The following is a 16781-nucleotide window of genomic DNA, read 5'->3' as shown; positions in this document are numbered from 1 at the left end:
TTCAGCCCCAGGTCCTGAGCTTGTTACCTGGACCATAAAAGGCTGCAGAGCCTGCACTTCAGGGCAGATCCTGGGAGTGAGAAGTGCCTGGGTCTGTCCTGACACTGAGACTGGTGAGCATGTTTTGTGCTCTTTTTGTTGATTCATGTGGCTGGTAGCAAGCCACATGTACAGTTAGTACTCTATTCTTAAACTAGTGCTCAGATGAGCAGGATTTTGTTTCACTCCTTATGCCTGAAGTTAAGGCTGTATTTTATTTTGCTCATTTTGTGCCTGACTTAAAGGTTTATTTATTTTGATGGGGTTTTTTTTCTAAATAAACCTGTTTTGCTACAAATTTGTGTCCCTGTCTATGACTGGTTGAATACGCACCATTGGTGCTACAAAGCTATCTTCTCCACAACATAAATATATATTGTAAGCCGATGGCTGGTCAGGTAATGGAGGGGGTGTACATTTCACTCAGACTACTAAGATGGGTGAGATGAGAAAACTTCAGAAAGAACATTTCTCAGCAGATAACTATTGTCTGCTGAGAGTTATTTCAAAGTTCCGGTTACTAGGCTGGATTTTTAGGAATGGCAGGTAGGATTGGTAGAGCGACCTGTCAGTCCACCCCCTTCCAGTCCACACTTTGGGGATGTTCCGGCAGCGACTTAGCTGCAGAGAGTCTGCTCATCAAGGAGGCTTAAAGAGGACCTTTCACCACTTTTGGGCACATGCAGTGTTATATACTGCCAGAAAGCCGACAGTGCGCTGAATTCATATTATTATCAGGAGAGGGAGGGGGGAGTTCCTCCCTGCTCCACAGCACAGCGCGAGGGGCGCCGCGAGGCAGAAGGACATCTCTGGCTAATGGTCAGAAACGCCCTTCTGACCATAGAGCACTACGGTACCGGCACCGTAAACTCTGTACACCGGGCACAAATCGGGAAAGCCGACAGTGCGCTGAATTCAGCGCACTGTCGGCTTTCTGGCAGTATATAACACTGCATGTGCCCAAAAGTGGTGAAAGGTCCTCTTTAAGAAGTTGCTCCAGCAGCAGACTGTTGGCAGAGCTTGGCTGGAGAGCTAACAGAGAGGTCAGATTTTTGGAGCTGTGTCCTGAATGACTCTACTGGCTTTTGGATTTCTGTTATTCTAGGTGAGGTAACCTATTCTATGATTAATTAGAGCCTAGCCGGGCAGGGATTTATTTTTGTATATTTATCCTTTTATTGTTGCACTACCTTTTTGAATGAAAATAAACTCTACCTTTGTTTTAGACTAAAGAAACTGAACTTGTGCATCCATACCACCCCACCTAGCAACCCCAGACCCTGACAATAAATATATATATATATGACTTTGGCTCAAAAAAACCACAACAAAATCTGCAACAACAAAAAAAAAGCTGCATTTCCGCAACATGGAGCCTTATCCTTAGAGTCATGGCCAAATATTTTGAGCCTGAAACTAATTTTGGTTTTCAGGGTGTTTTTTGATATTTAGTCAGATGTTTCTATGGTATATTGAGTTACATTCATTAATGTAATATGTTAAATACATCAAATTTATGTAAATACTAATATTTCCAGAGTTCACCCTTATTTCTCAAGACTTTTGCAATTCACCCTGGCATACTGGATATCAGCCAAATCTGGATCGATGACAAAGCATTGGTTAGACTACAGTAGAATGGTTTGAGTTATCACACTTTTTGCTTTTTCATTTGTCCACTTGCTTTTAGGATTGACCACAGGTTCTCAAATGGGATTCAGATCAAAGGAGTTTTCTTGCCATGAATACAAAATTTCAAGGTTTGGAAACCGAGCCACATAGTTATAATTTTTACCTTATGCAATGGTAACATTTAATATTCTGTACAATGTTCTGGGAAGCTGGAAAAAAATCAGAATGGGGTGAAGGTGGAGAAATATACAATAATAATAAAACAAATATACAATCATTACCTATAAAACATGAAAATATCAATACATATTTTTTTTCTTCCAGAATAATGTCATTGACTTGTTTACCCAAGAATTGAATTCTGTACTTGAAATACGAGGATATGAAAGCATTGATTCAAGGATTTTTGTTAAACAGTCCATCCAAGATGTCATCTCTGATGCTCAGCAATGGTAAATATTGAAGTACTTGGCACGAAACAAGTCCTTGATCTAACATTATGACATTGACAACACAGCTACTACTAGCCCCATCCTCCAGCTCCGTCCTGGTAGTTGCAGAGATAAAGGGTGAAGACCAAAGTCTAGTCAGTGCCAAATATGTTGTGGCTTAGAGAATGCAAGTTTCCAGCATGTCCATTGCAGATAACAGTATGCAGTTAGATCCTAAGCTTTATCTAGTGGTGACTGCAGCAAATTTGCATCAGAACAACAAATTGACAACTATTATAAAGAAATCAAAATATAATTTGAATAGACCTACTCACTAGAAAGGTTATAATTGCCAAAGAAATAATAATTTTAGCACTGATCCAAAACTCAAATAATTAATTGTATTTAAGAATTGTATTGATTTGCATGCAATCTTGTGGGCTAGCTCTCACACAGTAAACAAATGTGTGCTTTCTTAACTTTCCTTAAGGCTAAACATGTTCATATATGTCATGAGATGGCCAGCTTTTCATAAATTACTGTCATGAGATGTCTATTCTATACAAGTTCTTCAAAATTTAAATAATAAATAATAATAAAATCTTGGAGCCATTGGCTCCTAAAGTGAAAAATGTAGGAGTAAAAACTAATTTTTAATCGCCAAACCATATAATGCTTCCCAGTTTCCCCAGGCACAGCATAATGCTCTATTAGTGTTGGCCAAAAGTATTGGCACCCCTGCAATTCTGTCAGACAATACTCCTTTTCTTCCAGAAAATGATTGCAATCACAAATTCTTTGGTAAAGCCAAATTGGATATAATTTCACAGCAAACATAAAAAAGGGGGTGGACAAAAGTATTGGCACTGTTTGAAAAATCATGTGATGCTTCTGTAATTTGTGCAATTAACAGCACCTGTTACTTACCTGAGGCACCTAACAGGTGGTGGCAATAACTAAATCACACTTGCAGCCAGTTGAAATGGATTAAAGTTGACTCAACCTCTGTCGTGTGTCCTTGTGTGTACCACATTGAGCATGGAGAAAAGAAAGAAGACCAAAGAACTGTCTGAGGACTTGAGAAGCAAAATTGTGAGGAAGCATGAGCAATCTCAAGGCTACAAGTCCATCTCCAAAGACCTGAATGTTCCTGTGTCTACCGTGCGCAGTGTTATCAAGAAGTGTAAAGCCCATGGTGTTATGTCAGTCCAGGTAGCTGCAACGGGGCTAAGGGATAGCAGTAAGGAATCTCGCCCTGCACTACTCCCACTAGCTATCCCGGTCCCTGCCTCACGGGTGTGGGTCGGCTGTACTCAGGCTAAGCCTGACCCCGACAGCTCCTCGCTCACTGATTCCGTAGGCCTAGAGAGAAGTGGGAGAAGGAATGCCCTATAAGACCTCTAGGGACTGGAGACTAAAGGGGGTCACCCCTAACGAACAAGTGAAGCTGCTACTGACAGGGACTGACAAGGGTGTGCGCTGACTAACAACACAAGCAGCACACAGGAAAAATGTGGGAAAGGATTCCCCCAAACCAATATGGGAAGGAACCATACACTAGGAAACAAACACAGGGAAACTGAGTAGAAATCAAAGGATAAGGCAATTCACTCACACAGTCAATTATACACAGAGGGAGGATTGGTGAACACAGAAGGGAAAACACACAAACCAACTCGTTCACCCAAACCTCCCAAAAATCAACCACGGAACTTCCTCTATCCAAGATAACCACCTACTCCTCCTGCTAAGGCCTAGCTCTGTAAAAGCGACACTCAGCACAGAACCATGGGAGGCATGGGTTTAAATACAGAGTAGAGACCACTCCTCCCAGGTGCAAATGGGAGGACAGACTAATCAACCAGGAGATAAAGCTGCCTACCATCAGTGCGCACGTGCAAGTCAGAAGGTGTGCACCAATACTCACGACAGGACAACCCCGCAGCGCCAGGATGCCACCCCAGACACCGCGCAGCCAAAAACTCCCCAGGTAAGAAAAATAGAAAGCAATGAACCTAAATACTCCTAACACATGGTACTGTGGCTAACCTCCGTAGATGTGAACGAAAAAAATAATTGATGAGAGATTTCAACACAAGATTGTGCGGATGGTGGATAAAGAACCTCGACTAACATCCAAACAAGTTCAAGCTGCCCTGCAGGCCGAGGGTACAACAGTGTCACCCCGTACTATCCGTCAGCGTCTGAATGAAAAGGGACTGTATGGTAGGAGACCCAGGAAGACCCCACTTCTTACACAGAGACATAAGCTAGGCTGAAGTTTGCCAAAACTTACCTGAGAAAGCCAAAAACATTTTGGAAGAATGTTCTCTGGTCAGATGAGACAAAAGTAGGAAAAGGCATCAACATAGAGTTTACAGGAAAAAAAAAAAGAGGCCTTCAAAGAAAAGAACACGGTCCCTACAGTCAAACATGGCGGAGGTTCCCTGATGTTTTGGGGTTGCTTTGCTGCCTCTGGCACTGGACTGCTTGACCGTGTGCATGGCATTATGAAGTCTGAAGACTGCCAAGAAATTTTGCAGCATAATGTAGGGCCCAGTGTGAGAAAGCTGGGTCTCCCTCAGAGGTCATGGGTCTTCCAGCAGGACAATGACCCAAAACACACTTCAAAAAGCACTAGAAAATGGTTTGAGAGAAAGCACTGGAGACTTGTAAAGTGGCAGCAATGAGTCCAGCCCTGAATCCCATAGAACACCTGTGGAGAGACCTCAAAATGGCAGTTTGGAGAAGGCCCCATTCACATCTCAGGGGGGACCTGGAGCAGTTTGCCAAAGAAGAATGGTCTAAAATTCCAGCAGAGCCTTGTAAGAAACTCATTGATGGTTACCCGAAGCGGTTGTTCGCAGTTATTGTGTCTAAAGGTTGTGCTACCAAGTATTAGGCTGAGGGGGCCAATACTTTTGTCCGGCCCATATTTGGAGTTTTGTGTAAAATGATCAATGATTTGACTTTTTTTTTTCATTCTCTTTTGTGTTTTTTCATTGAAAGCAAAATAAATGAAGATATTAATACCAAAGAGTTTGTGCTTGCAATCATTTTCTGGAAGAAACTGAGTAATATCTGACAGAATTGCAAGGGTGCCAATACTTTTGGCCAACACTAAGTGCCCACACCCAGTATAATGCTCTCCTCAGTGCCCTCCCACATAATATAGTGCTTTTCCCACTAGCTATACCTAGTCCTCCTTCCCCATAGATATAATGCTCTCCAGTGCCCCACATGGTATAATGTAATTAAAAGTATAAAGTATTTTAAATGTTCTTCCCATTTGCTCCCCATAGTACAAACATGACGCTCTATCCAGTGGCTCCCACAGTACATACAAAGATCTCCCTAGTGGCCACCACCCTTTATAATACTATCCTCAGTGGCCACTTTGGGGTATATATTACACACCCCAGTAGTTATGTTATGTTCTAAAAAAAAAATATGTAAAAAATAAAAATAAAAATTAGAAACAGCGAACATAAATGCATGTTTTTCTGGTTCTATTTCAACAAGTTTGGACCAAACCAAGGATTTGCTTCGTCCAAACACAGGATGAAACAAATCTTCTGGGGTTCGCTCATCTGACCACAAAACGGGGTTTTGTGGTCAGGATTTTGAGGCTGTATCCGCCTCAAAATCTTGACCAAAAAGACGGCTCCCATTGAAATCAATGGGAGCCGGTCAGTTCTTTTTTCCGGGAGCCATTTGTTCTGGCTCCCGGAAAAATAAGCGAGATGCTCATTCTTTCAGGCGGATTCGCTTTGCAACATCCTCCTGAAGACACTCCCTCCCGACTAGGCCGATTCATTTGGGCCTAATTTGGAGCCCAAATGAATGGGCATCCAGTCGCATCTACCTATATTTTGGTCCGGAACCTGAGGCGGCCTCCGCCTCAGGTTACGGACAAAAAAACCCTGTGTGAACTTACCTTACACACATCAAAAAACCTCTTCATGATTTTGCTAATGACATGGAAAGACATGAACTGTAACTGCAATTGAATTTCTATCAAAAAATTCACAAAAGAATATACAGTACCTATTGATTGACATTTTATATTGGATTTTGTGCAGGTACTTTGGCAGACAGATGAAACCAATCACTGAATATACAGTTGGAAAATATTTAAAACAGAGTAAAAAAGTTATATTGAAAAAGCACATTCTCATACCAGCATACATCCAGACTGACCTGAATTATGCAAAACAACTGGTAATTATTAATGATTTACACTTTTTCAAGAGAATGAAAGCAGAAGGTATAAAGCTGCAGCTCAAAGAAATACACTGGAGATTCTGCACACAGCACACACAAATATTAGACAGCCAATGTCAGTGGTAGATTTATACTGTACTAGCCTCTGCCCGCGACTTCGTCTGCATGTTATTGGCGTTGATGATCCGCCTATATTTCGGCAGTTCTCAAGCTGTCCTGCTGCTGAACTTGTTCCTCGCACCATGCCTGTGATTGTTCCGGCATCTCAGCAGCTGGCTGGAATGCCATAAAATGTGTGTTGTTGGCATCGATGATCCGCCTGCTCCAGCATTTCAGCAGTTCTCAAGCTGTCCTGCTGCTGAACTTGTTCCTTGCGCCGTGCATGTTATTGTTCCGGCATCTCAGCAGCTCGCTGGGACGTCATATAATGAGTGTGTAGTTGGTGTCGATGTTCCGCCTGCTTCGGCTGCTCTAAGAGCCGCTTGACGCCTTACCTTCATAGCTCTCATGGTTTTACAATTTTGCGACAAATTAGATTTTCTTTTTCTCAGCATGTTAGCAAACTGCCAATTTGGATTAAAGGTGGGTTTCCTATCCAGTGTGTCAGCACTGAGGCAGATCAGATAATATGCAAATACTTGTTTACAATGGACTCAATGTTATCTGTGTGTTTACATAGAGAGAGATAACATCCCTGGCTTTATCAGAACCTGAGATAAGCTGCTGCCAAGAGCAGTTTAATATAGTATATGAACATAAATTCATAAGTCGTGAAGCCATGTCATTTACCAGGATAAAAAGGAGCCTATGTTTTAATCGAGGTTACAAACTATCTATGTGCCAAATTTCATCTAGATCACACCAGCCATTTTTGCGTGAAAAAGTAACAAACACACAACTTTTACATTTGTAGTATTAGTAGGATCACTGCACTTTTAGTACCCTAGATAAAACAGAATTATTATCTTTAGCAGTACTGTAGTCATAGAAAGAAGTAGGGTGGACCTTGATGGGGTGGAGAAGGGTTTGAGAACTTCCAGAAGCAATTTGATAGGAGATAATGTAAGGTTTGATTCACATCTGCCAACAATGACAGGTGGACCCTACTGACTATAATCTCTGTTTTACTGGATTTTCTAATGGAATCTGAGACAGAGGGACCTAACAATGCAGATGTGAAGTTTGATACTGTTATATTCACTGTATACTGTATCTCACTGTATATACTGTTCTCCCTACATACAGAGGATGTTTGTACACACAATGAGGACAATATACAGTGAATATAATAGTGTCTATAGCAGGGGTGCTCACACTTTTTCAGCATGTGAGCTACTTTATAAACTGACCAAGGCAAAAGATCTACTACCCACTTCTTGTGGGCGGGGGCCGGGGCAGGCCTGTGTGTGGGCCCGGGGTGTGTCTGTGGGCGGGGCTGGGCATGTGGGCAGGGTCGGGCGGAGCGTGAGAGCAGGAGAAAGCGGCGTTCTGTGGCCACCCAGGGATCCCTGGTGTCTGCTTGTTCACAGTGCAGGCTGAGAGTCATCTCCGGACACTGGCAGGCCAGGGCCTTGCACTCGTTTGCAGTCAAGGCTGCGGCAGCCCCGCCTGGCAGTGTCCGGAGATGACTCTCAGCCTGCGCTGTGAACAAGCAGCAACCCGGCTCCCTGCATCCCTAAGAGGGGGGAGCGTGTCATCCCCCAGAACTGCTGCTGCCCGGCCTGCAAGTGTCTGGAGTGCTTGTTCACAGCGCAGGCTGAGAGTCGACTCTCAGCTTGCACTGTGAACAAGCAGACACTGGGGATCCCTGGCTGCATCCCGCGATCGACCCATACGTCCTTTGCGATCGACCGGTAGATCGCGATCGACGTATTGGGCACCCCTGGTCTATAGTATATAATACATTATAGTCATGATTGAGGACAGTAAACGGAGATTAAATCTACAGCCTACACTCCTTCAACCACTGTACTCAATTTTGCAATGCACTTCTCCCATCACCTGTTTCTTTACCATTACCATTAAAAAGCTCCCCGACTGAAACTCATATTCACTCCTGTGTGCTTGGCTTATCTCAGCCCTACCTCACCTCTTCATCCTATCTCTAACCAGTGACACCTTTCCTTCATCCACACTACCATCACACCCATCCTTAAAAATCCATCCCTCGACTATATTCTCCGTCCAACTCACCCAATCTCATTACTCCCCATTATGTCAAGTAACATGTCCATCTTAACAAGTCCACCATCTCTCACCTAACTCACTATTTGCCTGGTTACAGTCTAGCTTCCAACCACATGTTTATGGCCTATTCTAAGGATAGACCATAAAAAACTAAATCCTGGAAACACCATTAAGCATGTCTTAATAACTTATTTCTTCCACAAGCCTACATCATATAACCATATTAACTGGCCCATATACACCCAGATAGATATCCCCACTTTCTTCTGTCCTCAACAACATAGCTACCCTAGTCACAAATATCTCCACTTTATATTAATTTTGGCATGCATCTCTCTCTCTCTCTCTCTCTCTCTCTCTCTCTCTCTCTCTCTCTCTCTCTCTCTCTCTCTCTCTCTATATATATATTAGATATATATATCTAATAAAAATATAAAATTATTCTGTAAGTTCATTTGAGCAGACATCATCTTCCATTGTTTATTTTTTTTTTTTGTACATGCTTTGGTAATTTATATTTTTTGTTCATGCTTAGTTAATTGTCTTTTTAATTTTTTTGCAATTTCCCCTATTGTAAAGCACTGTGAAATAGGCTGGCACTATATAAAGATTATTAATATTTACTTCAAAAATTTCTAAAGCTGATATTAAAAATAAAAACTAATATGTATTTAGGCAAGAGAAAACATTGATAACGCTGTAATGGATTTGATGAAGGAAATGAAAAAACATTTATTCAAACTTCACAAAACAAGGTATGTACTATGTGTTTTGTAGATTTTTCGCATCTTGTTTTTTTACGTACAAAGGGGATTGGAGTCATGTGTGTGATATACATTAAATGTAGGGGTTTGATATTGGGTCTAATATTAATGTAAGGGGTGAATGTATTTACAGTTCTGAACTGAGGTAGGTGGTTACTATAATCAGTGGTGTAACTACCGGGTAGCAGGGGTAGCGGTTGCCACAGGGCCTGGAACATTAGGGGCCTGGTGACAGCCGCTACCGCTACATTTTTTTTTTTAATAGGCCGTTACCAGCCGGTAACGGGCCCTACTTACTTACCGATCCTGGCGGGGGCCGGAATCGGTAAGTGACGCCGTGGGCCCCATAAGCACTATTATACTCGGGGGTCTTTTTGGAGAAAGACCCACAAAAAAAACACCACAAAAGGTGCAATATACACCAAAAAAAAGCAAAAGTATCTTAATAAATGTGTCCCAAGGATTTTTCTGTGGGATTCTGTAACAATCTAAAAAAAGATTGTGGCATATCTTCATACATCTGGTGTCCGTCTGTACAGCAGCACATTGTAACATTAGTAAATTGACAGAATGTTCAAAGCTTTAATTTTGGTTAGTTGCATATAGTACGTACACATCGTAAAAAATCATTTTATGTTAGATTCTTATTCTTATATTCCAGATGGGACAGCTTTTGCAGCCATTTAAAATCAAAAAACATGCCAAAGTCATGGCAGGTTTTACTGAGTGAATTAAAGAAGTCCTGCAATAGTGCAAATACTCAGCCGTCCCCACAAGATGACTTATCAACGGTATTAAAAATGGTGAGTAAAATTAAAAAAATTCTTGTATAATTTCTCTCATTGACAAAAAACATAATGCACCTAAAAAACTTTCCATGTATGTATATCTTAGGCAGATATGTAAATCATTGCATGTGTGGTCTGATTAGACTAATGGGCATAAGGTTCCATTCAAATGGAGGAAAATGGCGCTTTATTTGGCGCTGAATTTTCAGCGCTGAAAAAAAAGCCTCATTGATTTCACTGGGTTCTGCTAACTTTTATTCACTAGCAGAAAATTCCGCTAGTGGAAAAAAAAAAAAGTCAATGGGAGGCTTTTTTTTCAGTGCTGAAAATTCAGCATCAAATAAAGCACCATTTTCCTCCCTGTGAATGCACCCTAACAGTGCTTTCCCCAATAAAATGGCTCTCGGAGGCTACTTTTGGGCAGTGTACCTTTGATGGAATATTAAAGACTGCTAGACATTAGAGATGAGCGAACACTGTTCGGATCGTCCGATCCAAACAGCACACTCCCATAGAAATAAATGAAAGCACCTGGCATGCAGACTTTGCCGGCGGCCGGCCGCTTAACCCCCCGCGTGCTGGCCGCTTCCATTCATTTCTTTTTTTTTTTTTTTTTTTTTTAAATGTAGATTGTGAGCCCCACATAGAGCTCACAAAGTACATTTTTCCCTATCAGTATGTCTTTTTTGAAATATGGTATGGAAATCCATGCAAACACGGGGAGAACATACAAACTCCTTGCAGATGGTTTTATGCCCCTGGTGGGATTGAACACCAGGACCCAGCGCTGCAAGGCTGCAGTGCTAACCACTGAGCCACCGTGTGGCCCCCCATTCATTTCTATTGGAGCGTGCTGTGAGCGTGCTGTTCAGAACGGCTGTTCCGAACAGTGTTCGCTCATCTCTACTAGACATGCCTCTATGATGCACTCAAAGACGTTTTGCCAACATGAAAGACTTTGAGAAAAGGGTGCATCACTGGACTGAGAGAAGCAGGATGGTCTTTTCGACTAATTGTCCGCCATGTAGGCTTAAGGCTGCTTTCAGACGGAGTAACGCTGCGCTCATTCTGACACGTAATCACATGTCAGAGTGAGCGCAGTAAAACAGAATCCCAGAATAGGCTTTTTTTTACCTATTGCTTTCAATGTGATACGCGCATAAAATTCCTCTAGTGGAAAAAAAAAAAAGCAGAACCCATTGAAATCAATGGGAGGCTTTTTTTTCCACGTGGAAAATTCCACACCAAATTCCTCACTATTTTTCCTCTGCGTGAATGGACCCTAACAACTCCTTTTTTGTTACTTTGTTGTTTTATTTTTGCATGTATATTTCGTATATTTACAATTTATTCTGTAATAATCTGATGTATTTTATTTTTCCATCTTGCAGATTAATTCAAAGTGATAAGGAATGTGGAATTGCTTCTCCCAAATACAGAAACTGTGTAAGATAACTACTAGCTAATATGTTACCTATTTACGTAAAAGCATATATATCACAATGCAAGAGTATATTCACATGTGGCAGATTAGTTGCAGACATTTCTATGACTGAGCATTGGTTCCATACATCTAATGTTAAATTCACACCTGCGTCGAGCTGATGTTCTGGTACAACATAGTAGTTGATCAGTGGACAAATGGACCGCTACTATTGAAGTTACATAAAGAAGACGACAGACCCAGGTGCTTTAAAAATCAAGAAGATGAAAAAGGTCATCTGTGCAGCACCGTTTCACCCACCGATTGAGAATACAGCCTAATCAGGGTTGTTTCTGCGTATTGTATGTGGATTTTGCAAACCTCATCAAGATACATTGAACAGTCATAGATTCCTCCTGCATTTGTATACATATACTCTAGCAGTTGACAGCTTGATACACTTGTGCACTTTCCTTTTCGTTTTTTTAGCATGGTGTAAAATTCAGCAAAAACACAGTTTAATCAACCTAAGCAATAGTATTTACATTAGTAAGAATTTAGCTTAAAGGCGACCTCAGTTTTCTTGAAAAGTTGAAATATCTGCTGGGCAGCCTTCATACATTGTGTCCTATCAGCATTTCTGCTGCTGCTGATATTATTATATCTGCAGCACATTTTATATTTCTCCCTCACATGTGTATGTACAATAAGGATCAGACTACCCCCTCTCCTATCCATTATAATTACTACTGGTTTATTTCCATATAATTCTGCCAGGAGTAACTGTAGAATAGCTACGGAAAACCTAAGCCAGCATAATAGAGGAGGTCCAGGAACACTCAAATATAGGACAAAAATATGCAGGCATGCAGTTAAAAAGACTCCTGGCACAGGAAAAGAGCATCTATTAGTGGAGTTAATAAATTTGACTGTTGTCTGTGAATAATATCCCACCTGTTTTCTTAACTTTTAAGATGTTATATGTGCAGAATGTTCAGTCCAATGCATAGAAAAAACTGTTTGCAGATGTTTGTGGAGGCAGCAATGAGAATGAGCTACGTACGTCACTGTTTGAAGACAGAACTGAAGGGAGACACATACTGGCAGGAATTTAGAGAGGATTTTCCAGCAGAGAACAGCCATATTTTTAATTAAAGAACGTAATATTGTGATCCAGAATCACACGCTCTATCAAATGAGAGTTGTCTGAAAAGTTAGTGACCATTTAAATAAGTCTTTATGAGCCCTAAAGAGACTACAGATAAAGGCTACAGACGTATACTCTTAATTTTTGTAGCATTGACACTTTTTTTTCTCCCATTCTTGCCAAATAGACAGTCTCCTTTTGTTACAGGACAGTCAATAATCTGTAAATAATCATATAATGTCTACATCTGCAGTATATTGCCTTTCTGTTTCCTTGGCTTTTTTTTTTTTTTTTTCAAAATGCAGCATTTTCTGGCCTAACTTCTTTTTAGGCGTTTTCCTATAGACTTCTTTCTAGGTAAATAAACATGCCATTAAAAAATGCCTGAAGAACTACTATATGCGCAAAATATTATATATAATAATATACTATATGTGCACAAAAAAAGACAAGTATAACCGGAATTGTTAAGGTGAGGGTTCTTTTTTTAGCCTTTAACCTTTACTTTCATAGTCTTTTATATTATCATTACAGTATATAGTTCTCTCAAACCATAGCTACATTTTCATATATGCTTTGATATTTGATTATATTCATATGCATTTCATGTCATCTAGATATCATGGATACAAAGAATTTCATTATTAAATAAAAATAGAGTTTTAGTGTTCTCCTGTACTTTTGTCTCCTCTCTTCTTTATAATGTGACCCAAAATGATGCTATACTTTTCCCTTACAGTTCTACTTTTTGCTATTTTTAAAAGCATATCTATTTTAACTATAATACAGAATTTTGTTTTATTGTATGTCAACTTTCCAAATGATAAAGAGGGGCTTGCTGGAAACATAAAATGGGGGATAACTTGCAGACTATCAGTGGATGTCCCACTGCTGAAAGCCCCATTTATACTAAGAATGGAGGGCTTTTATTTTTCAAGTGGCAAGTTGAAAATACTTGCTTTCGTGGGAAAGCCCCTGTAAGGCTGAGGCCCCACGTTGCGGAAACGCAGCTTTCTTTGCTGCAGGTTTTGCTGTGGTTTTTAGAGCCAAAACCAGGAGTGGATTGGGCAGATTGGAAAAGTATAAGAGCGTCTTATATATTCCCCATTCCTTTTGTACATTCTTAGTTTCGGCTTAAAAAAACACAGCTAAATCGGCACTAAAAAAGTTGCCTTTTCGCAACGTGGGGCCTCAGCCAAAGGCCCCAAGTTGCGGAAACACAGCTTTTTGTTGTTCCATATTTTGTTGCGTTTTTTTTGAGGACTAGATTGAGCAAAAGGTTAGAAGTATAAGAGTTTTCTATATATTTCCGATTCCATTTGTAGCCATTCTTGGCTTTGGCTCAAAAAACAGCAACAAAATCTGCAACAAAAAAAAAATCTGCGTTTCCGCAACGAGGCCTTAGCCTAAACTGTTTTAGATTGCATTACACCCACAGATCTTCTATTTTTCACTGCCAATCTGATAAGTCCTCAGCTCTCTACTAAGCATGTATTGTTGTTCAAGATTGCTGGAATGAATAGATATACAGTAGTAAGTAGTTTTAAAGCAAAAGTCAATGTCATGTTACAAAATACTGTGTAAAGAGGCCACTCCTAAAAATTACTGACAAGAATGTACTGTAGGTATTAAACAAGTCTAAACATTTCCATTCACCACACCTAGTAACAGCAACAAAAAAAATCTGAGAGAAAAGGATTTACCTCAAATTCCTTATTACCACTTAGGGCTCGTTCACATCTGTGCCTGGGAGACCGTTTTGCAGGTTTACGTTTCCTGCACAAAACAGAGGCAGGAGATGGAAAGCTGCAGGACTCTTTCAAACCCATGTCACGGCCAGACTCGGCATGACAGGTTTCAGTCTTCTGCATGCAGAAGACAGAAACCAGAGAATGGACTGCTGAACGCTAGTGTGAACCCAGCATCAGTCGTGCATTCTGCACGATCCTTTATTTAAAGAGCAAGGCCCTCACTCCTATTGTTTGATACAGTGACATGCAAAATTTTGGACACCTCTGGTCAAAATGACTGTTATTGTGAACAGTTAAGCAAATTGAAGATAAAACATTCTTCAAAAGGCGTAACATTAAAGTTATCACATTCCCAATGCCTATATACTGTATATACAGTCTGTCTGTCCGTCTGTCTGTTCTCTAATGCGAACTAAACGACTGGACCGATCTTCACCAAATTTGGTACAGAGATACTTCAGGTACCCGGGAAGGTTTAAGACGAGACTCCAACTCGCTCGGATGTACCGTTGCTGAGATACAGCATTCCAAACACAGTGGCCCCCCCCCCTTAGCCGATACAAACCTGCAAGTCTTTCACTCATATTCCAACTGCAATACACACGGTCACTCCACATGCACAATACAACACTGATATCCAAACTGAGATACACACATCAGAGGATTAGATACACAGATCAGCACACAGTATCACACGCCAGAGGATTAGATACACACGTCTGCACACAGTCTCACACACCAGAGGATTAAATTCGTGTTTCTGCACAAAGTTCCACACACTGAAGGATTAGATACATGCGTCTGCACACTGTTCCACATGCTGAAGGATTAGATGCACGCGTCTGCATACAGTACCACACACGGGGGGATTGGATACATGCGTCTGCACACAGTACCACATGCCAAAGGATTGGATACACGCATCTGCAGATAGTTCCACACACCAGAGCATAAGATATGCACGTCTGCACACAGTACCACATGCCGTAGGATTAGATACGCGCGTCTACACACAGTTCCACACTCCAGAGGATTAGATACGCGCGTCTGCACACAGTTGTACATGCCATAGGATTAGATACACGCGTCTGCACATAGTTCCACACGCCATAGGATTAGATACGCGCCTCTTCGCACAATACCACACAGGGGAGGATTAGATATGTGTGTCTGCACACAGTACCACACTTTGGAGGATTAGATACATGCCTCTGCACACAGTACCACAAGCCAGAGAATTAGATACACGTCTCCGAACACAGTATCACACGGGGGAGGATTACATACGCGCATCTGCACACAGTCTCACACGCCAGAGGATTAGATGCGCGCGTCTGCATACAGTACCACATGCCGTAGGATTAGATACGCACGTCTGCACACGGTAACACATGCCGTAGGGTTAGATACGCGCGTCTACACATAGTTCCACACGCCGTAGGATGTAATATTTAACCTTTTCCCTGTCAACAATATATCTCTACGTCCTCCCAGGGTGGCATTTCTGTAGCCGAGGACATATCTAATACGTCCTTACTACTAATGCAGATATCTCAGGACTGGTTGGGGCTATGAAGATGACTGGATTCATTTTAAAGATGAGACCGCACACTGTCGGCTATCTAGCGGTATATAAAACCGCATGTGCCTGAGGACATGAAAGGTCCTCTTTAAGATCCTTTTCCCACCATATTCCTCCATACATCATTATATACACTGCTCAAAAAAATAAAGGGAACAATTAAGCAACACAATGTAACTACAAGCAACACTGATTGACAATCAATTTCACATGCTGTTGTGCAAATGGAATAGATAACAGATGGAAATTATTTGCAATTATCGAGACACACTCAATAAAGGAGGGTTCTGCAAGTGGGGACCACAGACCACATCTCAGTACCAATGCTTTCTGGCTGATGTTTTGGTAACTTTTGAAGGGTGGTTGTACTCTCAAACTCGTGGTAGCATGAGACGGACTCTACAACCCACACAAGTGGCTCAGGTAGTGGAGTTCATCCATGATGGCACATCAATGTGAGCTGTGGCAAGAAGGTTTTCTGTGTCTGTCAGCGTAGTGTCCAGAGAGGCTGAAGGTGCTACCAGAAGACAGGAGATGTGGAGGGGGCCGTAGGAGGGCAACAACCCACCAGCAGGAACGCTACCTCCACCTTTGTGCAAGGAGGAGCAGGAGGAGCACTGCCAGAGCCCTGCAAAATGACCTCCAGCAGGCCACAAATGTACATGTCTGCACAAACGGATAGAAATTGACTCCATGAGGATGGTATGAGGATCCAACGTCCACAGATGGGGGTTGTGCTCACAGCCCAACACCATGCAGGATGCTTGGAATTTGCCACAGAACACCAGGATTGGCAACTTTGACACTGGTGCC

General features: G+C 41.5%; 1 protein-coding gene across 1 annotated transcript in view; it reads left to right on the top strand.

The window, feature by feature from the left end:
- The window catches only part of LOC142187284 (uncharacterized), a 91828-nt gene extending 79628 nt beyond the window's left edge, over window positions 1–12200 (top strand). The window contains exons 19-23 of the mRNA XM_075261510.1: window positions 1996–2123; window positions 6185–6323; window positions 9189–9268; window positions 9939–10080; window positions 11457–12200. Coding sequence (XP_075117611.1) covers window positions 1996–2123; window positions 6185–6323; window positions 9189–9268; window positions 9939–10080; window positions 11457–11471 — 504 coding nt within the window. The 3' untranslated portion in view covers window positions 11472–12200. The remainder of the gene's footprint in view (window positions 1–1995; window positions 2124–6184; window positions 6324–9188; window positions 9269–9938; window positions 10081–11456) is intronic.
- The last annotated feature ends 4581 nt before the right edge of the window (window positions 12201–16781 follow it).

The sequence above is a fragment of the Leptodactylus fuscus genome, chromosome 1, assembly GCF_031893055.1.
Source record: "Leptodactylus fuscus isolate aLepFus1 chromosome 1, aLepFus1.hap2, whole genome shotgun sequence".
Classification (NCBI taxonomy): domain Eukaryota; kingdom Metazoa; phylum Chordata; class Amphibia; order Anura; family Leptodactylidae; genus Leptodactylus; species Leptodactylus fuscus.
The sequence above is the reverse complement of the archived record's forward strand: the minus strand, read 5'-3'. Positions and strand labels throughout refer to the sequence as shown.